General features: G+C 53.8%; 4 protein-coding genes across 4 annotated transcripts; all 4 read right to left on the bottom strand.

Annotated features, from left to right (window-relative positions):
- Positions 1–2,088: 2,088 nt before the first annotated feature.
- On the bottom strand, positions 2,089–3,603 carry LOC308513704 (F-box only protein 31-like; the record flags this gene model as incomplete). Its single annotated transcript, XM_081083872.1, has 4 exons — positions 2,089–2,418; positions 2,512–2,722; positions 2,840–3,270; positions 3,388–3,603. The coding sequence occupies 4 exons, from the start codon at positions 3,601–3,603 to the stop codon at positions 2,089–2,091; spliced, it is 1,188 nt and encodes a 395-aa protein (XP_080939998.1).
- A 3,434-nt stretch (positions 3,604–7,037) lies between these two features.
- LOC308513703 (F-box only protein 31-like) lies at positions 7,038–8,552 on the bottom strand (the record flags this gene model as incomplete). Its single annotated transcript, XM_081083871.1, has 4 exons — positions 7,038–7,367; positions 7,461–7,671; positions 7,789–8,219; positions 8,337–8,552. The coding sequence occupies 4 exons, from the start codon at positions 8,550–8,552 to the stop codon at positions 7,038–7,040; spliced, it is 1,188 nt and encodes a 395-aa protein (XP_080939997.1).
- Positions 8,553–11,986: 3,434 nt separating this feature from the next.
- On the bottom strand, positions 11,987–13,495 carry LOC308513702 (F-box only protein 31-like; the record flags this gene model as incomplete). The annotated part of the gene is made up of 4 exons (XM_081083870.1): positions 11,987–12,316; positions 12,404–12,614; positions 12,732–13,162; positions 13,280–13,495. 4 exons carry the CDS (start codon positions 13,493–13,495, stop codon positions 11,987–11,989), a joined length of 1,188 nt encoding a protein of 395 aa, XP_080939996.1.
- A 3,435-nt stretch (positions 13,496–16,930) lies between these two features.
- On the bottom strand, positions 16,931–18,439 carry LOC308513701 (F-box only protein 31-like; the record flags this gene model as incomplete). Its single annotated transcript, XM_081083869.1, has 4 exons — positions 16,931–17,260; positions 17,348–17,558; positions 17,676–18,106; positions 18,224–18,439. The coding sequence occupies 4 exons, from the start codon at positions 18,437–18,439 to the stop codon at positions 16,931–16,933; spliced, it is 1,188 nt and encodes a 395-aa protein (XP_080939995.1).
- Positions 18,440–19,335: the final 896 nt, after the last annotated feature.

The following is a 19,335-nucleotide window of genomic DNA, read 5'->3' as shown; positions in this document are numbered from 1 at the left end:
GGGGAGCTAAGAGCTGGGGGCCAGGGCAAAGGCGGCCCTGGGGCCTGGGGCCGCCTTTGCCCTGCCCCCCAGCCATGATCGGAGAGAATCAGGTGCCTTTGCCGCCCTGGCCAGTGATAGCAGGAAGTAGGGGTGGAGCCAGCGATGGGAGCTGGGCACGGTCGAAGCTGGCAGTTCCGGGAGCTAGGGGTCCCTTGCCTGGGCCTAAAGCGAAGCCCACGATCGCGGGGCCGCTGCAGCTGCAGGTCCCCGCTGCCCCGGCCGGACGCCTTGGCCAGAGGCATTAGGCCTGGGCAGGGGCAGAGCGGGAGATCGCGGGGAGCTGGGGGTCTCCTGCCCAGGCCTGACACCTCTGCCGGAGGCCTCAGGCCTGGTCAAGGGGCCGATCCGGTGATTGGTGATCGGAGGGTGATGAGGGTCAACTCCTCTGGCCGAGGCATCAGGCCTGGGCCGGGGCCAGGGCCAGTGATCGGGGGGAGATGGGGGTTCCCTGTCCAAGCCTGACACCTCTGGCGGAGGCGTCAGGCCTGAGCAAGGGGCCGATCAGGCGATCGGAGGGTGATGGGGGTCAACGCCTGAGGGCTCCCAGTATGTGAGAGGGGGCAGGCTGGGCTGAGGGACACTCCCCCCCCCACCCCCACCCGCCCCCCCACCACACACACACGCAGTGCACGAATTTCGTGCACCGGGCCCCGAGTTATTCATAAAAGCCAAAAAGTGAAAACCACACAAATGTTCAGCAACTGATTTAATAGATAAATCAACAGTAGTTTATATAAGAAGTTAATTATACTTCAATACAGATGTTCAGAAAAGATTTTGTTTTTCCCATTAGAACGTCAGCTGACTTCTCAATAGAGATACTTCAGGCCAGAAGGGCACCGCATGAGGTACTCAGAGTAATGAAAAGCAAGAGTACTGTATCTAAGATTACTGTATCTAAGACTATTGTATCCAGCGACGCTATCATTTAAAATGGAAGGTGAAATAAACAGCTTGCCAGACCAATACAAGAAAGGTGAAAGACTTCAAAACAAAGACCATAACAAGAAACAAAGAAGGCCTCTACATAATACTAAAGGGAATGATTTCACAAGAAAACATAACCCTTGTAAACATGTGTGCACCCAATATAGGAGCACCCAAATATATTTTTAAAAACCCTTGATGGACTTTAAGGGAGAGATTAACAGTAACACAGTCACGTTAGGGGACTTTCACACCCCAGTGACATCACTGGATAGATCTTCCAGACAAAAAAAAAAAAAAAATCAACAAGGAAACAGAGGCCTTAAATGATACACTAGATCAGACGGATCTAACTGATATTTACAGAACATTTCACCCCAAAAGGACAGAATATACATTCTTCTCAAGTGCACATGAAACAATGTCAAAGATAGCCCACATGTTAGGACACAAAACAAGTCTATACAAATTCAGGAAGATTGAAATCATATCAGACACCTTCTCTGATCATAATGGTATGACACTGGAAATCATAAGAAAAAACTGAAAAACACAGAAATACATGGAAGCTAAACAACGAATGGGTTAACAATGACATCAATGATGAAATCAGAAAATATCTGGAAATGAATGCAAATGAGAGCACAACAACCCCAAATCTATGGGATGCAATGAAAGCAGTCCAAAGAGGGAAATTCATTGCATTACAGGCCTACCTGAAGAAACATGAAAAAAAATCTAACTTTACACTTAAAGGTACTAGAAAAAGAAGGATAAAGAAAGCCCAGCTCAGCCAGTGTGGCTCCATGGGTGAGTGTGGACCTATGAACCAAAAGATAACGGTTCAATTCCCAGTAGGGGCACATGCTTGGGTTGTGGCTCGATCCCCAGGGTGGGGCATGCAAGAGGCAGCAATCAATGATTCTCTCTCCTAAATCATGTATCTATCTCTCTATCCCTCTCTCTTCCTCTCTGAAATCAGTAAAAATATATTTTAAAATAAAAGAAGAGATTTTGTTTTAATTTTATAAGCAATGGGAAACCACTTAAGATTTATAAATGAAGAAAAACGATTGAAAAAAACTGCCAGTAAAGAATTATTCAGATTAAAACACCAAACTAGACAATGTCCTTGAGCATCTCCAGGAAGGCCTGCGGGGATGGCGCCTCCGCATTCTGGAAGGTGTCGTGGACTCTGCCGTACCAGAAGAAGTATTTCTCCTCCAGCCAGATGAACCCGAAGTGGTCCTCATCGAACAGGATGAAGACTCCGGGGCAGCAGTGCCTGGGGTGGGCGAAGGACTCAATGTCCAGGCCGTAGAAACACATCCTGCAGGTTCGGGGGTAGTTCTGGTCGCTGGAGCGCACGCCCGCAGGCAGCACAAACCGCACAGGCTGCTCCTCCCAAGCGGCGGCCCCGGACTCCCCGGCGCTGGGCTGGGCAGGGCTCTGCCAGCCATGGCCCTGGCTGTCCTCGGTCGCGTCTTCTTGCTGCTGCTGCTGCTGCTGCTGCTGCTGCTGCTGCTGCTGCTCCCGGGTCACCTGCTCGTCCATCTCGCGGACCCCGCGGGAGAGCTCGTCGAAGCTGCGGAAGAACTCGCCCTCGGGCAGCGGGATGCGGCGCCCGAGGTGGATCTCCAGCGCCTTGGTGCCGATGCCCATGAGCCTCGTGACCCTGGCGTACTTCCCGTGGAAGCTGAGCATGAGGGTGGTGGGGCCCAGGGCGTTGTATTTGCGGTGGAAGAGGCCTGGCCTGATGAGGTCGCCCGGGCGGCGCGGCGGGAGGTAGAGGCGGCGGTAGGTCAGGCAGTCGTGCCGCTGGCCGTCCGCCTGCACCCGCCCCCGTTCTCCCCTGGGCCGCGCTGGCGACCCCGTTCGGTGGTCGGTCCTCTTGCACTGGATGGTGAGCCTGTCCCCCTGAACCTGCATGCGGCCGCTGTGGGGCCTGCCGAGGAGGCCTGCCATGCACTCCAGCGCGGCCGAGTGCCGCTCCGCCAGGCGAATTCGGAACCAGGGCTTGGTATGGACTGGGCCCCGCACAGGGGTGTCCAGGGGAGGCCTGTAGGGCCAGGCAGTGATGCAGAAGCCGTCCGCCACGACATTCAGCAGTATTCTAACGCTGTAGTTGAGCTGCCACAACCCCAGAATGTGTCTGTGTGGGAACAGCTTCGCATAGACTTCTCGATAGGACACCCCGGTCCGCTCCGGGTCCTGCAGGTTTCCAGGAAGGCCAAACTCCTCGCGGCAGCGCCGACGCCAGATGCTGTCGGTGCGCAGGATGTGCTGGAATGTGGTGCAGGCCTGGGCCAGGCTGCGCAGGTCGGTGCCGGGGAGCGAGGCGAAGATCTCCACCAGGATCTCCACCGGCAGGTCCTGCAGCGACGGGGGCGGGGGCGGCGCGGGGCTCGCGATTCCTACCCTCCCCGCGCAGCGCCGCGCGGCCTCGTCCACCTCGACGTGCTTTTCTGCCGGGGACGGCTTGCTGGGGGCCGCTGCCATCTCAGCCGGGCGCTGGCGCTCCTGGCGACACCGCTTGGCGTCGGCCTCTGCCGTCTCAGCTGGGCGCTGGCGCTTCTGAAGACACCGATGTCCCCGCGAAGAGCCCAGGCCACAGAGGCCAGCGCACTCCTCCATGTCTCCACCTGTAACTGCCACCACAGCCGGGGCTTTCAACCGGCTCAATCCGCCCTCGAGTCCAGCCACGCCCCCACGGCCTAGCCACGCCCCCTCAGAGAGGAGCCAATTGTAGGACTCTAAAGAAACCCATACCGCCCTGACTGGTTGGGCTGGGTGGATAGAGCTGTGGCCTGCGGAATGGAGGGTCCCAGGTTCGAATCCAGTCAAGGGCATGTACCTTGGTGGCGGGCCAATCCCCAGTAGGGGGTGTGCAGGAGGCAGCTGATTGATGTTTCTGACTTTCTGTCCCTCTCCCTTCCTCTCTGCAAAATATTAAAGAAAGAAACTCATACCCATTAACAGTCGCTCCTCTCCTCCCGCCCTAGCCCTAGCCCTAGCCCTTCTATCTAATAGGCCTCCAGGGATACAGGGATATGCCTATGGGCAGGGGGACATTTCAGTCATAATATCTGGTCTTTTGTGACTGGCTTCTTTCACTTGGCATAACATTTTTAGAGTTTTATGTATGCTATATTCTAGTATGGGTATACCACATGTTGTTTACCCCTTCATCAGTTGATGAGTATTTGGGCTGTTTACGGTTTGAGGCTCGTATGAGTAACGCGGCTATGAACATTGTGTACACGTTTTTTTGTGTGAACATGTTTCCGTTTCTTTTGGGTATGTAACTAGAAGTGGAACTTCCGGGTCATCTGGGAACTCTATGCTTAGCATATTGAGGAACTGCCAAAAACGTTTTCCAACGTGGCCCCGCTATTTTACATTTCCACCAGCATTGTACGAGAGGTCCAATTTTTAAACATTCTCATGAATGCTTTTTTTAAAAAAATATTGCCCTAACCGGTTTGGCTCAGTGGCTAGAGCGTCGGCCTGCAGACTGAAGGGTCCCAGGTTCGATTCGGGTCAAGGGCATGTACCTCGGTTGCCGGCACATCCCCAGCAGGGGGTGTGCAGGAGGCAGCTGATTGATGTTTCTGGCTCTCTATCCATCTCCCTTCCTCTCTGTAAAACATCAATAAAATAAATATTTAAAATCTACAGTAATTAAAGAGAAAAATGGTAATTGGCATACGGCGCTACCCTTTTCATTGGCTAATCAGGGCTATATGCAAACTAACCGCCAACTAAGATTGGCAGTTAACCGCCAACTAAGATTGGCAGTTAACCGCCAACTAAGATTGGCAGTTAACCGCCAACTAAGATTGGCAGTTAACTGCCAACTAAGATTGGCAGTTAACTGCCAACAAGATGGCGGCTAATTTGCATATGTAGGCACCATGCAGGGAGGCGAAAGGGAAAGCAGGAAGAAGCCCCCTGCCACGGACAGTGATCAGAAACCCAGGGGGGAGCTAAGAGCTGGGGGCCAGGGCAAAGGCGGCCCTGGGGCCTGGGGCCGCCTTTGCCCTGCCCCCCAGCCATGATCGGAGAGAATCAGGTGCCTTTGCCGCCCTGGCCAGTGATAGCAGGAAGTAGGGGTGGAGCCAGCGATGGGAGCTGGGCACGGTCGAAGCTGGCAGTTCCGGGAGCTAGGGGTCCCTTGCCTGGGCCTAAAGCGAAGCCCACGATCGCGGGGCCGCTGCAGCTGCAGGTCCCCGCTGCCCCGGCCGGACGCCTTGGCCAGAGGCATTAGGCCTGGGCAGGGGCAGAGCGGGAGATCGCGGGGAGCTGGGGGTCTCCTGCCCAGGCCTGACACCTCTGCCGGAGGCCTCAGGCCTGGTCAAGGGGCCGATCCGGTGATTGGTGATCGGAGGGTGATGAGGGTCAACTCCTCTGGCCGAGGCATCAGGCCTGGGCCGGGGCCAGGGCCAGTGATCGGGGGGAGATGGGGGTTCCCTGTCCAAGCCTGACACCTCTGGCGGAGGCGTCAGGCCTGAGCAAGGGGCCGATCAGGCGATCGGAGGGTGATGGGGGTCAACGCCTGAGGGCTCCCAGTATGTGAGAGGGGGCAGGCTGGGCTGAGGGACACTCCCCCCCCCACCCCCACCCGCCCCCCCACCACACACACACGCAGTGCACGAATTTCGTGCACCGGGCCCCGAGTTATTCATAAAAGCCAAAAAGTGAAAACCACACAAATGTTCAGCAACTGATTTAATAGATAAATCAACAGTAGTTTATATAAGAAGTTAATTATACTTCAATACAGATGTTCAGAAAAGATTTTGTTTTTCCCATTAGAACGTCAGCTGACTTCTCAATAGAGATACTTCAGGCCAGAAGGGCACCGCATGAGGTACTCAGAGTAATGAAAAGCAAGAGTACTGTATCTAAGATTACTGTATCTAAGACTATTGTATCCAGCGACGCTATCATTTAAAATGGAAGGTGAAATAAACAGCTTGCCAGACCAATACAAGAAAGGTGAAAGACTTCAAAACAAAGACCATAACAAGAAACAAAGAAGGCCTCTACATAATACTAAAGGGAATGATTTCACAAGAAAACATAACCCTTGTAAACATGTGTGCACCCAATATAGGAGCACCCAAATATATTTTTAAAAACCCTTGATGGACTTTAAGGGAGAGATTAACAGTAACACAGTCACGTTAGGGGACTTTCACACCCCAGTGACATCACTGGATAGATCTTCCAGACAAAAAAAAAAAAAAAATCAACAAGGAAACAGAGGCCTTAAATGATACACTAGATCAGACGGATCTAACTGATATTTACAGAACATTTCACCCCAAAAGGACAGAATATACATTCTTCTCAAGTGCACATGAAACAATGTCAAAGATAGCCCACATGTTAGGACACAAAACAAGTCTATACAAATTCAGGAAGATTGAAATCATATCAGACACCTTCTCTGATCATAATGGTATGACACTGGAAATCATAAGAAAAAACTGAAAAACACAGAAATACATGGAAGCTAAACAACGAATGGGTTAACAATGACATCAATGATGAAATCAGAAAATATCTGGAAATGAATGCAAATGAGAGCACAACAACCCCAAATCTATGGGATGCAATGAAAGCAGTCCAAAGAGGGAAATTCATTGCATTACAGGCCTACCTGAAGAAACATGAAAAAAAATCTAACTTTACACTTAAAGGTACTAGAAAAAGAAGGATAAAGAAAGCCCAGCTCAGCCAGTGTGGCTCCATGGGTGAGTGTGGACCTATGAACCAAAAGATAACGGTTCAATTCCCAGTAGGGGCACATGCTTGGGTTGTGGCTCGATCCCCAGGGTGGGGCATGCAAGAGGCAGCAATCAATGATTCTCTCTCCTAAATCATGTATCTATCTCTCTATCCCTCTCTCTTCCTCTCTGAAATCAGTAAAAATATATTTTAAAATAAAAGAAGAGATTTTGTTTTAATTTTATAAGCAATGGGAAACCACTTAAGATTTATAAATGAAGAAAAACGATTGAAAAAAACTGCCAGTAAAGAATTATTCAGATTAAAACACCAAACTAGACAATGTCCTTGAGCATCTCCAGGAAGGCCTGCGGGGATGGCGCCTCCGCATTCTGGAAGGTGTCGTGGACTCTGCCGTACCAGAAGAAGTATTTCTCCTCCAGCCAGATGAACCCGAAGTGGTCCTCATCGAACAGGATGAAGACTCCGGGGCAGCAGTGCCTGGGGTGGGCGAAGGACTCAATGTCCAGGCCGTAGAAACACATCCTGCAGGTTCGGGGGTAGTTCTGGTCGCTGGAGCGCACGCCCGCAGGCAGCACAAACCGCACAGGCTGCTCCTCCCAAGCGGCGGCCCCGGACTCCCCGGCGCTGGGCTGGGCAGGGCTCTGCCAGCCATGGCCCTGGCTGTCCTCGGTCGCGTCTTCTTGCTGCTGCTGCTGCTGCTGCTGCTGCTGCTGCTGCTGCTGCTCCCGGGTCACCTGCTCGTCCATCTCGCGGACCCCGCGGGAGAGCTCGTCGAAGCTGCGGAAGAACTCGCCCTCGGGCAGCGGGATGCGGCGCCCGAGGTGGATCTCCAGCGCCTTGGTGCCGATGCCCATGAGCCTCGTGACCCTGGCGTACTTCCCGTGGAAGCTGAGCATGAGGGTGGTGGGGCCCAGGGCGTTGTATTTGCGGTGGAAGAGGCCTGGCCTGATGAGGTCGCCCGGGCGGCGCGGCGGGAGGTAGAGGCGGCGGTAGGTCAGGCAGTCGTGCCGCTGGCCGTCCGCCTGCACCCGCCCCCGTTCTCCCCTGGGCCGCGCTGGCGACCCCGTTCGGTGGTCGGTCCTCTTGCACTGGATGGTGAGCCTGTCCCCCTGAACCTGCATGCGGCCGCTGTGGGGCCTGCCGAGGAGGCCTGCCATGCACTCCAGCGCGGCCGAGTGCCGCTCCGCCAGGCGAATTCGGAACCAGGGCTTGGTATGGACTGGGCCCCGCACAGGGGTGTCCAGGGGAGGCCTGTAGGGCCAGGCAGTGATGCAGAAGCCGTCCGCCACGACATTCAGCAGTATTCTAACGCTGTAGTTGAGCTGCCACAACCCCAGAATGTGTCTGTGTGGGAACAGCTTCGCATAGACTTCTCGATAGGACACCCCGGTCCGCTCCGGGTCCTGCAGGTTTCCAGGAAGGCCAAACTCCTCGCGGCAGCGCCGACGCCAGATGCTGTCGGTGCGCAGGATGTGCTGGAATGTGGTGCAGGCCTGGGCCAGGCTGCGCAGGTCGGTGCCGGGGAGCGAGGCGAAGATCTCCACCAGGATCTCCACCGGCAGGTCCTGCAGCGACGGGGGCGGGGGCGGCGCGGGGCTCGCGATTCCTACCCTCCCCGCGCAGCGCCGCGCGGCCTCGTCCACCTCGACGTGCTTTTCTGCCGGGGACGGCTTGCTGGGGGCCGCTGCCATCTCAGCCGGGCGCTGGCGCTCCTGGCGACACCGCTTGGCGTCGGCCTCTGCCGTCTCAGCTGGGCGCTGGCGCTTCTGAAGACACCGATGTCCCCGCGAAGAGCCCAGGCCACAGAGGCCAGCGCACTCCTCCATGTCTCCACCTGTAACTGCCACCACAGCCGGGGCTTTCAACCGGCTCAATCCGCCCTCGAGTCCAGCCACGCCCCCACGGCCTAGCCACGCCCCCTCAGAGAGGAGCCAATTGTAGGACTCTAAAGAAACCCATACCGCCCTGACTGGTTGGGCTGGGTGGATAGAGCTTTGGCCTGCGGAATGGAGGGTCCCAGGTTCGAATCCAGTCAAGGGCATGTACCTTGGTGGCGGGCCAATCCCCAGTAGGGGGTGTGCAGGAGGCAGCTGATTGATGTTTCTGACTTTCTGTCCCTCTCCCTTCCTCTCTGCAAAATATTAAAGAAAGAAACTCATACCCATTAACAGTCGCTCCTCTCCTCCCGCCCTAGCCCTAGCCCTAGCCCTTCTATCTAATAGGCCTCCAGGGATACAGGGATATGCCTATGGGCAGGGGGACATTTCAGTCATAATATCTGGTCTTTTGTGACTGGCTTCTTTCACTTAGCATAACATTTTTAGAGTTTTATGTATGCTATATTCTAGTATGGGTATACCACATGTTGTTTACCCCTTCATCAGTTGATGAGTATTTGGGCTGTTTACGGTTTGAGGCTCGTATGAGTAACGCGGCTATGAACATTGTGTACACGTTTTTTTGTGTGAACATGTTTCCGTTTCTTTTGGGTATGTAACTAGAAGTGGAACTTCCGGGTCATCTGGGAACTCTATGCTTAGCATATTGAGGAACTGCCAAAAACGTTTTCCAACGTGGCCCCGCTATTTTACATTTCCACCAGCATTGTACGAGAGGTCCAATTTTTAAACATTCTCATGAATGCTTTTTTTAAAAAAATATTGCCCTAACCGGTTTGGCTCAGTGGCTAGAGCGTCGGCCTGCAGACTGAAGGGTCCCAGGTTCGATTCGGGTCAAGGGCATGTACCTCGGTTGCCGGCACATCCCCAGCAGGGGGTGTGCAGGAGGCAGCTGATTGATGTTTCTGGCTCTCTATCCATCTCCCTTCCTCTCTGTAAAACATCAATAAAATAAATATTTAAAATCTACAGTAATTAAAGAGAAAAATGGTAATTGGCATACGGCGCTACCCTTTTCATTGGCTAATCAGGGCTATATGCAAACTAACCGCCAACTAAGATTGGCAGTTAACCGCCAACTAAGATTGGCAGTTAACCGCCAACTAAGATTGGCAGTTAACCGCCAACTAAGATTGGCAGTTAACTGCCAACTAAGATTGGCAGTTAACTGCCAACAAGATGGCGGCTAATTTGCATATGTAGGCACCATGCAGGGAGGCGAAAGGGAAAGCAGGAAGAAGCCCCCTGCCACGGACAGTGATCAGAAACCCAGGGGGGAGCTAAGAGCTGGGGGCCAGGGCAAAGGCGGCCCTGGGGCCTGGGGCCGCCTTTGCCCTGCCCCCCAGCCATGATCGGAGAGAATCAGGTGCCTTTGCCGCCCTGGCCAGTGATAGCAGGAAGTAGGGGTGGAGCCAGCGATGGGAGCTGGGCACGGTCGAAGCTGGCAGTTCCGGGAGCTAGGGGTCCCTTGCCTGGGCCTAAAGCGAAGCCCACGATCGCGGGGCCGCTGCAGCTGCAGGTCCCCGCTGCCCCGGCCGGACGCCTTGGCCAGAGGCATTAGGCCTGGGCAGGGGCAGAGCGGGAGATCGCGGGGAGCTGGGGGTCTCCTGCCCAGGCCTGACACCTCTGCCGGAGGCCTCAGGCCTGGTCAAGGGGCCGATCCGGTGATTGGTGATCGGAGGGTGATGAGGGTCAACTCCTCTGGCCGAGGCATCAGGCCTGGGCCGGGGCCAGGGCCAGTGATCGGGGGGAGATGGGGGTTCCCTGTCCAAGCCTGACACCTCTGGCGGAGGCGTCAGGCCTGAGCAAGGGGCCGATCAGGCGATCGGAGGGTGATGGGGGTCAACGCCTGAGGGCTCCCAGTATGTGAGAGGGGGCAGGCTGGGCTGAGGGACACTCCCCCCCCCACCCCCACCCGCCCCCCCACCACACACACACGCAGTGCACGAATTTCGTGCACCGGGCCCCGAGTTATTCATAAAAGCCAAAAAGTGAAAACCACACAAATGTTCAGCAACTGATTTAATAGATAAATCAACAGTAGTTTATATAAGAAGTTAATTATACTTCAATACAGATGTTCAGAAAAGATTTTGTTTTTCCCATTAGAACGTCAGCTGACTTCTCAATAGAGATACTTCAGGCCAGAAGGGCACCGCATGAGGTACTCAGAGTAATGAAAAGCAAGAGTACTGTATCTAAGATTACTGTATCTAAGACTATTGTATCCAGCGACGCTATCATTTAAAATGGAAGGTGAAATAAACAGCTTGCCAGACCAATACAAGAAAGGTGAAAGACTTCAAAACAAAGACCATAACAAGAAACAAAGAAGGCCTCTACATAATACTAAAGGGAATGATTTCACAAGAAAACATAACCCTTGTAAACATGTGTGCACCCAATATAGGAGCACCCAAATATATTTTTAAAAACCCTTGATGGACTTTAAGGGAGAGATTAACAGTAACACAGTCACGTTAGGGGACTTTCACACCCCAGTGACATCACTGGATAGATCTTCCAGACAAAAAAAAAAAAAAAATCAACAAGGAAACAGAGGCCTTAAATGATACACTAGATCAGACGGATCTAACTGATATTTACAGAACATTTCACCCCAAAAGGACAGAATATACATTCTTCTCAAGTGCACATGAAACAATGTCAAAGATAGCCCACATGTTAGGACACAAAACAAGTCTATACAAATTCAGGAAGATTGAAATCATATCAGACACCTTCTCTGATCATAATGGTATGACACTGGAAATCATAAGAAAAAACTGAAAAACACAGAAATACATGGAAGCTAAACAACGAATGGGTTAACAATGACATCAATGATGAAATCAGAAAATATCTGGAAATGAATGCAAATGAGAGCACAACAACCCCAAATCTATGGGATGCAATGAAAGCAGTCCAAAGAGGGAAATTCATTGCATTACAGGCCTACCTGAAGAAACATGAAAAAAAATCTAACTTTACACTTAAAGGTACTAGAAAAAGAAGGATAAAGAAAGCCCAGCTCAGCCAGTGTGGCTCCATGGGTGAGTGTGGACCTATGAACCAAAAGATAACGGTTCAATTCCCAGTAGGGGCACATGCTTGGGTTGTGGCTCGATCCCCAGGGTGGGGCATGCAAGAGGCAGCAATCAATGATTCTCTCTCCTAAATCATGTATCTATCTCTCTATCCCTCTCTCTTCCTCTCTGAAATCAGTAAAAATATATTTTAAAATAAAAGAAGAGATTTTGTTTTAATTTTATAAGCAATGGGAAACCACTTAAGATTTATAAATGAAGAAAAACGATTGAAAAAAACTGCCAGTAAAGAATTATTCAGATTAAAACACCAAACTAGACAATGTCCTTGAGCATCTCCAGGAAGGCCTGCGGGGATGGCGCCTCCGCATTCTGGAAGGTGTCGTGGACTCTGCCGTACCAGAAGAAGTATTTCTCCTCCAGCCAGATGAACCCGAAGTGGTCCTCATCGAACAGGATGAAGACTCCGGGGCAGCAGTGCCTGGGGTGGGCGAAGGACTCAATGTCCAGGCCGTAGAAACACATCCTGCAGGTTCGGGGGTAGTTCTGGTCGCTGGAGCGCACGCCCGCAGGCAGCACAAACCGCACAGGCTGCTCCTCCCAAGCGGCGGCCCCGGACTCCCCGGCGCTGGGCTGGGCAGGGCTCTGCCAGCCATGGCCCAGGCTGTCCTCGGTCGCGTCTTCTTGCTGCTGCTGCTGCTGCTGCTGCTGCTGCTGCTGCTCCCGGGTCACCTGCTCGTCCATCTCGCGGACCCCGCGGGAGAGCTCGTCGAAGCTGCGGAAGAACTCGCCCTCGGGCAGCGGGATGCGGCGCCCGAGGTGGATCTCCAGCGCCTTGGTGCCGATGCCCATGAGCCTCGTGACCCTGGCGTACTTCCCGTGGAAGCTGAGCATGAGGGTGGTGGGGCCCAGGGCGTTGTATTTGCGGTGGAAGAGGCCTGGCCTGATGAGGTCGCCCGGGCGGCGCGGCGGGAGGTAGAGGCGGCGGTAGGTCAGGCAGTCGTGCCGCTGGCCGTCCGCCTGCACCCGCCCCCGTTCTCCCCTGGGCCGCGCTGGCGACCCCGTTCGGTGGTCGGTCCTCTTGCACTGGATGGTGAGCCTGTCCCCCTGAACCTGCATGCGGCCGCTGTGGGGCCTGCCGAGGAGGCCTGCCATGCACTCCAGCGCGGCCGAGTGCCGCTCCGCCAGGCGAATTCGGAACCAGGGCTTGGTATGGACCGGGCCCCGCACAGGGGTGTCCAGGGGAGGCCTGTAGGGCCAGGCAGTGATGCAGAAGCCGTCCACCACGACATTCAGCAGTATTCTAACGCTGTAGTTGAGCTGCCACAACCCCAGAATGTGTCTGTGTGGGAACAGCTTCGCATAGACTTCTCGATAGGACACCCCGGTCCGCTCCGGGTCCTGCAGGTTTCCAGGAAGGCCAAACTCCTCGCGGCAGCGCCGACGCCAGATGCTGTCGGTGCGCAGGATGTGCTGGAATGTGGTGCAGGCCTGGGCCAGGCTGCGCAGGTCGGTGCCGGGGAGCGAGGCGAAGATCTCCACCAGGATCTCCACCGGCAGGTCCTGCAGCGACGGGGGCGGGGGCGGCGCGGGGCTCGCGATTCCTACCCTCCCCGCGCAGCGCCGCGCGGCCTCGTCCACCTCGACGTGCTTTTCTGCCGGGGACGGCTTGCTGGGGGCCGCTGCCATCTCAGCTGGGCGCTGGCGCTCCTGGCGACACCGCTTGGAGTCGGCCTCTGCCGTCTCAGCTGGGCGCTGGCGCTTCTGAAGACACCGATGTCCCCGCGAAGAGCCCAGGCCACAGAGGCCAGCGCACTCCTCCATGTCTCCACCTGTAACTGCCACCACAGCCGGGGCTTTCAACCGGCTCAATCCGCCCTCGAGTCCAGCCACGCCCCCACGGCCTAGCCACGCCCCCTCAGAGAGGAGCCAATTGTAGGACTCTAAAGAAACCCATACCGCCCTGACTGGTTGGGCTGGGTGGATAGAGCTGTGGCCTGCGGAATGGAGGGTCCCAGGTTCGAATCCAGTCAAGGGCATGTACCTTGGTGGCGGGCCAATCCCCAGTAGGGGGTGTGCAGGAGGCAGCTGATTGATGTTTCTGACTTTCTGTCCCTCTCCCTTCCTCTCTGCAAAATATTAAAGAAAGAAACTCATACCCATTAACAGTCGCTCCTCTCCTCCCGCCCTAGCCCTAGCCCTAGCCCTTCTATCTAATAGGCCTCCAGGGATACAGGGATATGCCTATGGGCAGGGGGACATTTCAGTCATAATATCTGGTCTTTTGTGACTGGCTTCTTTCACTTAGCATAACATTTTTAGAGTTTTATGTATGCTATATTCTAGTATGGGTATACCACATGTTGTTTACCCCTTCATCAGTTGATGAGTATTTGGGCTGTTTACGGTTTGAGGCTCGTATGAGTAACGCGGCTATGAACATTGTGTACACGTTTTTTTGTGTGAACATGTTTCCGTTTCTTTTGGGTATGTAACTAGAAGTGGAACTTCCGGGTCATCTGGGAACTCTATGCTTAGCATATTGAGGAACTGCCAAAAACGTTTTCCAACGTGGCCCCGCTATTTTACATTTCCACCAGCATTGTACGAGAGGTCCAATTTTTAAACATTCTCATGAATGCTTTTTTTAAAAAAATATTGCCCTAACCGGTTTGGCTCAGTGGCTAGAGCGTCGGCCTGCAGACTGAAGGGTCCCAGGTTCGATTCGGGTCAAGGGCATGTACCTCGGTTGCCGGCACATCCCCAGCAGGGGGTGTGCAGGAGGCAGCTGATTGATGTTTCTGGCTCTCTATCCATCTCCCTTCCTCTCTGTAAAACATCAATAAAATAAATATTTAAAATCTACAGTAATTAAAGAGAAAAATGGTAATTGGCATACGGCGCTACCCTTTTCATTGGCTAATCAGGGCTATATGCAAACTAACCGCCAACTAAGATTGGCAGTTAACCGCCAACTAAGATTGGCAGTTAACCGCCAACTAAGATTGGCAGTTAACCGCCAACTAAGATTGGCAGTTAACTGCCAACTAAGATTGGCAGTTAACTGCCAACAAGATGGCGGCTAATTTGCATATGTAGGCACCATGCAGGGAGGCGAAAGGGAAAGCAGGAAGAAGCCCCCTGCCACGGACAGTGATCAGAAACCCAGGGGGGAGCTAAGAGCTGGGGGCCAGGGCAAAGGCGGCCCTGGGGCCTGGGGCCGCCTTTGCCCTGCCCCCCAGCCATGATCGGAGAGAATCAGGTGCCTTTGCCGCCCTGGCCAGTGATAGCAGGAAGTAGGGGTGGAGCCAGCGATGGGAGCTGGGCACGGTCGAAGCTGGCAGTTCCGGGAGCTAGGGGTCCCTTGCCTGGGCCTAAAGCGAAGCCCACGATCGCGGGGCCGCTGCAGCTGCAGGTCCCCGCTGCCCCGGCCGGACGCCTTGGCCAGAGGCATTAGGCCTGGGCAGGGGCAGAGCGGGAGATCGCGGGGAGCTGGGGGTCTCCTGCCCAGGCCTGACACCTCTGCCGGAGGCCTCAGGCCTGGTCAAGGGGCCGATCCGGTGATTGGTGATCGGAGGGTGATGAGGGTCAACTCCTCTGGCCGAGGCATCAGGCCTGGGCCGGGGCCAGGGCCAGTGATCGGGGGGAGATGGGGGTTCCCTGTCCAAGCCTGACACCTCTGGCGGAGGCGTCAGGCCTGAGCAAGGGGCCGATCAGGCGATCGGAGGGTGATGAGGGTCAACGCCTGAGGGCTCCCAGTATGTGAGAGGGGGCAGGCTGGGCTGAGGGACACTCCCCCCCCCCACCCCCACCCGCCCCCCCACCACACACACACACAGTGCACGAATTTCGTGCACCGGGCCCCGAGTTATTCATAAAAGCCAAAAAGTGAAAACCACACAAATGTTCAGCAACTGATTTAATAGATAAATCAACAGTAGTTTATATAAGAAGTTAATTATACTTCAATACAGATGTTCAGAAAAGATTTTGTTTTTCCCATTAGAACGTCAGCTGACTTCTCAATAGAGATACTTCAGGCCAGAAGGGCACCGCATGAGGTACTCAGAGTAATGAAAAGCAAGAGTACTGTATCTAAGATTACTGTATCTAAGACTATTGTATCCAGCGACGCTATCATTTAAAATGGAAGGTGAAATAAACAGCTTGCCAGACCAATACAAGAAAGGTGAAAGACTTCAAAACAAAGACCATAACAAGAAACAAAGAAGGCCTCTACATAATACTAAAGGGAATGATTTCACAAGAAAACATAACCCTTGTAAACATGTGTGCACCCAATATAGGAGCACCCAAATATATTTTTAAAAACCCTTGATGGACTTTAAGGGAGAGATTAACAGTAACACAGTCACGTTAGGGGACTTTCACACCCCAGTGACATCACTGGATAGATCTTCCAGACAAAAAAAAAAAAAAAATCAACAAGGAAACAGAGGCCTTAAATGATACACTAGATCAGACGGATCTAACTGATATTTACAGAACATTTCACCCCAAAAGGACAGAATATACATTCTTCTCAAGTGCACATGAAACAATGTCAAAGATAGCCCACATGTTAGGACACAAAACAAGTCTATACAAATTCAGGAAGATTGAAATCATATCAGACACCTTCTCTGATCATAATGGTATGACACTGGAAATCATAAGAAAAAACTGAAAAACACAGAAATACATGGAAGCTAAACAACGAATGGGTTAACAATGACATCAATGATGAAATCAGAAAATATCTGGAAATGAATGCAAATGAGAGCACAACAACCCCAAATCTATGGGATGCAATGAAAGCAGTCCAAAGAGGGAAATTCATTGCATTACAGGCCTACCTGAAGAAACATGAAAAAAAATCTAACTTTACACTTAAAGGTACTAGAAAAAGAAGGATAAAGAAAGCCCAGCTCAGCCAGTGTGGCTCCATGGGTGAGTGTGGACCTATGAACCAAAAGATAACGGTTCAATTCCCAGTAGGGGCACATGCTTGGGTTGTGGCTCGATCCCCAGGGTGGGGCATGCAAGAGGCAGCAATCAATGATTCTCTCTCCTAAATCATGTATCTATCTCTCTATCCCTCTCTCTTCCTCTCTGAAATCAGTAAAAATATATTTTAAAATAAAAGAAGAGATTTTGTTTTAATTTTATAAGCAATGGGAAACCACTTAAGATTTATAAATGAAGAAAAACGATTGAAAAAAACTGCCAGTAAAGAATTATTCAGATTAAAACACCAAACTAGACAATGTCCTTGAGCATCTCCAGGAAGGCCTGCGGGGATGGCGCCTCCGCATTCTGGAAGGTGTCGTGGACTCTGCCGTACCAGAAGAAGTATTTCTCCTCCAGCCAGATGAACCCGAAGTGGTCCTCATCGAACAGGATGAAGACTCCGGGGCAGCAGTGCCTGGGGTGGGCGAAGGACTCAATGTCCAGGCCGTAGAAACACATCCTGCAGGTTCGGGGGTAGTTCTGGTCGCTGGAGCGCACGCCCGCAGGCAGCACAAACCGCACAGGCTGCTCCTCCCAAGCGGCGGCCCCGGACTCCCCGGCGCTGGGCTGGGCAGGGCTCTGCCAGCCATGGCCCTGGCTGTCCTCGGTCGCGTCTTCTTGCTGCTGCTGCTGCTGCTGCTGCTGCTGCTGCTGCTCCCGGGTCACCTGCTCGTCCATCTCGCGGACCCCGCGGGAGAGCTCGTCGAAGCTGCGGAAGAACTCGCCCTCGGGCAGCGGGATGCGGCGCCCGAGGTGGATCTCCAGCGCCTTGGTGCCGATGCCCATGAGCCTCGTGACCCTGGCGTACTTCCCGTGGAAGCTGAGCATGAGGGTGGTGGGGCCCAGGGCGTTGTATTTGCGGTGGAAGAGGCCTGGCCTGATGAGGTCGCCCGGGCGGCGCGGCGGGAGGTAGAGGCGGCGGTAGGTCAGGCAGTCGTGCCGCTGGCCGTCCGCCCGCACCCGCCCCCGTTCTCCCCTGGGCCGCGCTGGCGACCCCGTTCGGTGGTCGGTCCTCCTGCACTGGATGGTGAGCCTGTCCCCCTGAACCTGCATGCGGCCGCTGTGGGGCCTGCCGAGGAGGCCTGCCATGCACTCCAGCGCGGCCGAGTGCCGCTCCGCCAGGCGAATTCGGAACCAGGGCTTGGTATGGACTGGGCCCCGCACAGGGGTGTCCAGGGGAGGCCTGTAGGGCCAGGCAGTGATGCAGAAGCCGTCCGCCACGACATTCAGCAGTATTCTAACGCTGTAGTTGAGCTGCCACAACCCCAGAATGTGTCTGTGTGGGAACAGCTTCGCATAGACTTCTCGATAGGACACCCCGGTCCGCTCCGGGTCCTGCAGGTTTCCAGGAAGGCCAAACTCCTCGCGGCAGCGCCGACGCCAGATGCTGTCGGTGCGCAGGATGTGCTGGAATGTGGTGCAGGCCTGGGCCAGGCTGCGCAGGTCGGTGCCGGGGAGCGAGGCGAAGATCTCCACCAGGATCTCCACCGGCAGGTCCTGCAGCGACGGGGGCGGGGGCGGCGCGGGGCTCGCGATTCCTACCCTCCCCGCGCAGCGCCGCGCGGCCTCGTCCACCTCGACGTGCTTTTCTGCCGGGGACGGCTTGCTGGGGGCCGCTGCCATCTCAGCCGGGCGCTGGCGCTCCTGGCGACACCGCTTGGCGTCGGCCTCTGCCGTCTCAGCTGGGCGCTGGCGCTTCTGAAGACACCGATGTCCCCGCGAAGAGCCCAGGCCACAGAGGCCAGCGCACTCCTCCATGTCTCCACCTGTAACTGCCACCACAGCCGGGGCTTTCAACCGGCTCAATCCGCCCTCGAGTCCGGCCACGCCCCCACGGCCTAGCCACGCCCCCTCAGAGAGGAGCCAATTGTAGGACTCTAAAGAAACCCATACCGCCCTGACTGGTTGGGCTGGGTGGATAGAGCTTTGGCCTGCGGAATGGAGGGTCCCAGGTTCGAATCCAGTCAAGGGCATGTACCTTGGTGGCGGGCCAATCCCCAGTAGGGGGTGTGCAGGAGGCAGCTGATTGATGTTTCTGACTTTCTGTCCCTCTCCCTTCCTCTCTGCAAAATATTAAAGAAAGAAACTCATACCCATTAACAGTCGCTCCTCTCCTCCCGCCCTAGCCCTAGCCCTAGCCCTTCTATCTAATAGGCCTCCAGGGATACAGGGATATGCCTATGGGCAGGGGGACATTTCAGTCATAATATCTGGTCTTTTGTGACTGGCTTCTTTCACTTAGCATAACATTTTTAGAGTTTTATGTATGCTATATTCTAGTATGGGTATACCACATGTTGTTTACCCCTTCATCAGTTGATGAGTATTTGGGTTGTTTACGGTTTGAGGCTCGTATGAGTAACGCGGCTATGAACATTGTGTACACGTTTTTTTGTGTGAACATGTTTCCGTTTCTTTTGGGTATGTATCTAGAAGTGGAACTTCCGGGTCATCTGGGAACTCTATGCTTAGCATATTGAGGAACTGCCAAAAACGTTTTCCAATGTGGCCCCGCTATTTTACATTTCCACCAGCATTGTACGAGGGGTCCAATTTTTAAACATTCTCATGAATGCTTTTTTAAAAAAAATATTGCCCTAACTGTCGGGAGCCGGTTCATGTTTGCTGTTTCAAGGGACCTGGCACATATGGCA

This window comes from Myotis nattereri (genome assembly GCF_964212035.1).
Source record: "Myotis nattereri genome assembly, chromosome: 2".
Classification (NCBI taxonomy): domain Eukaryota; kingdom Metazoa; phylum Chordata; class Mammalia; order Chiroptera; family Vespertilionidae; genus Myotis; species Myotis nattereri.
This window is presented reverse-complemented; position numbering and strand designations above follow the sequence as displayed.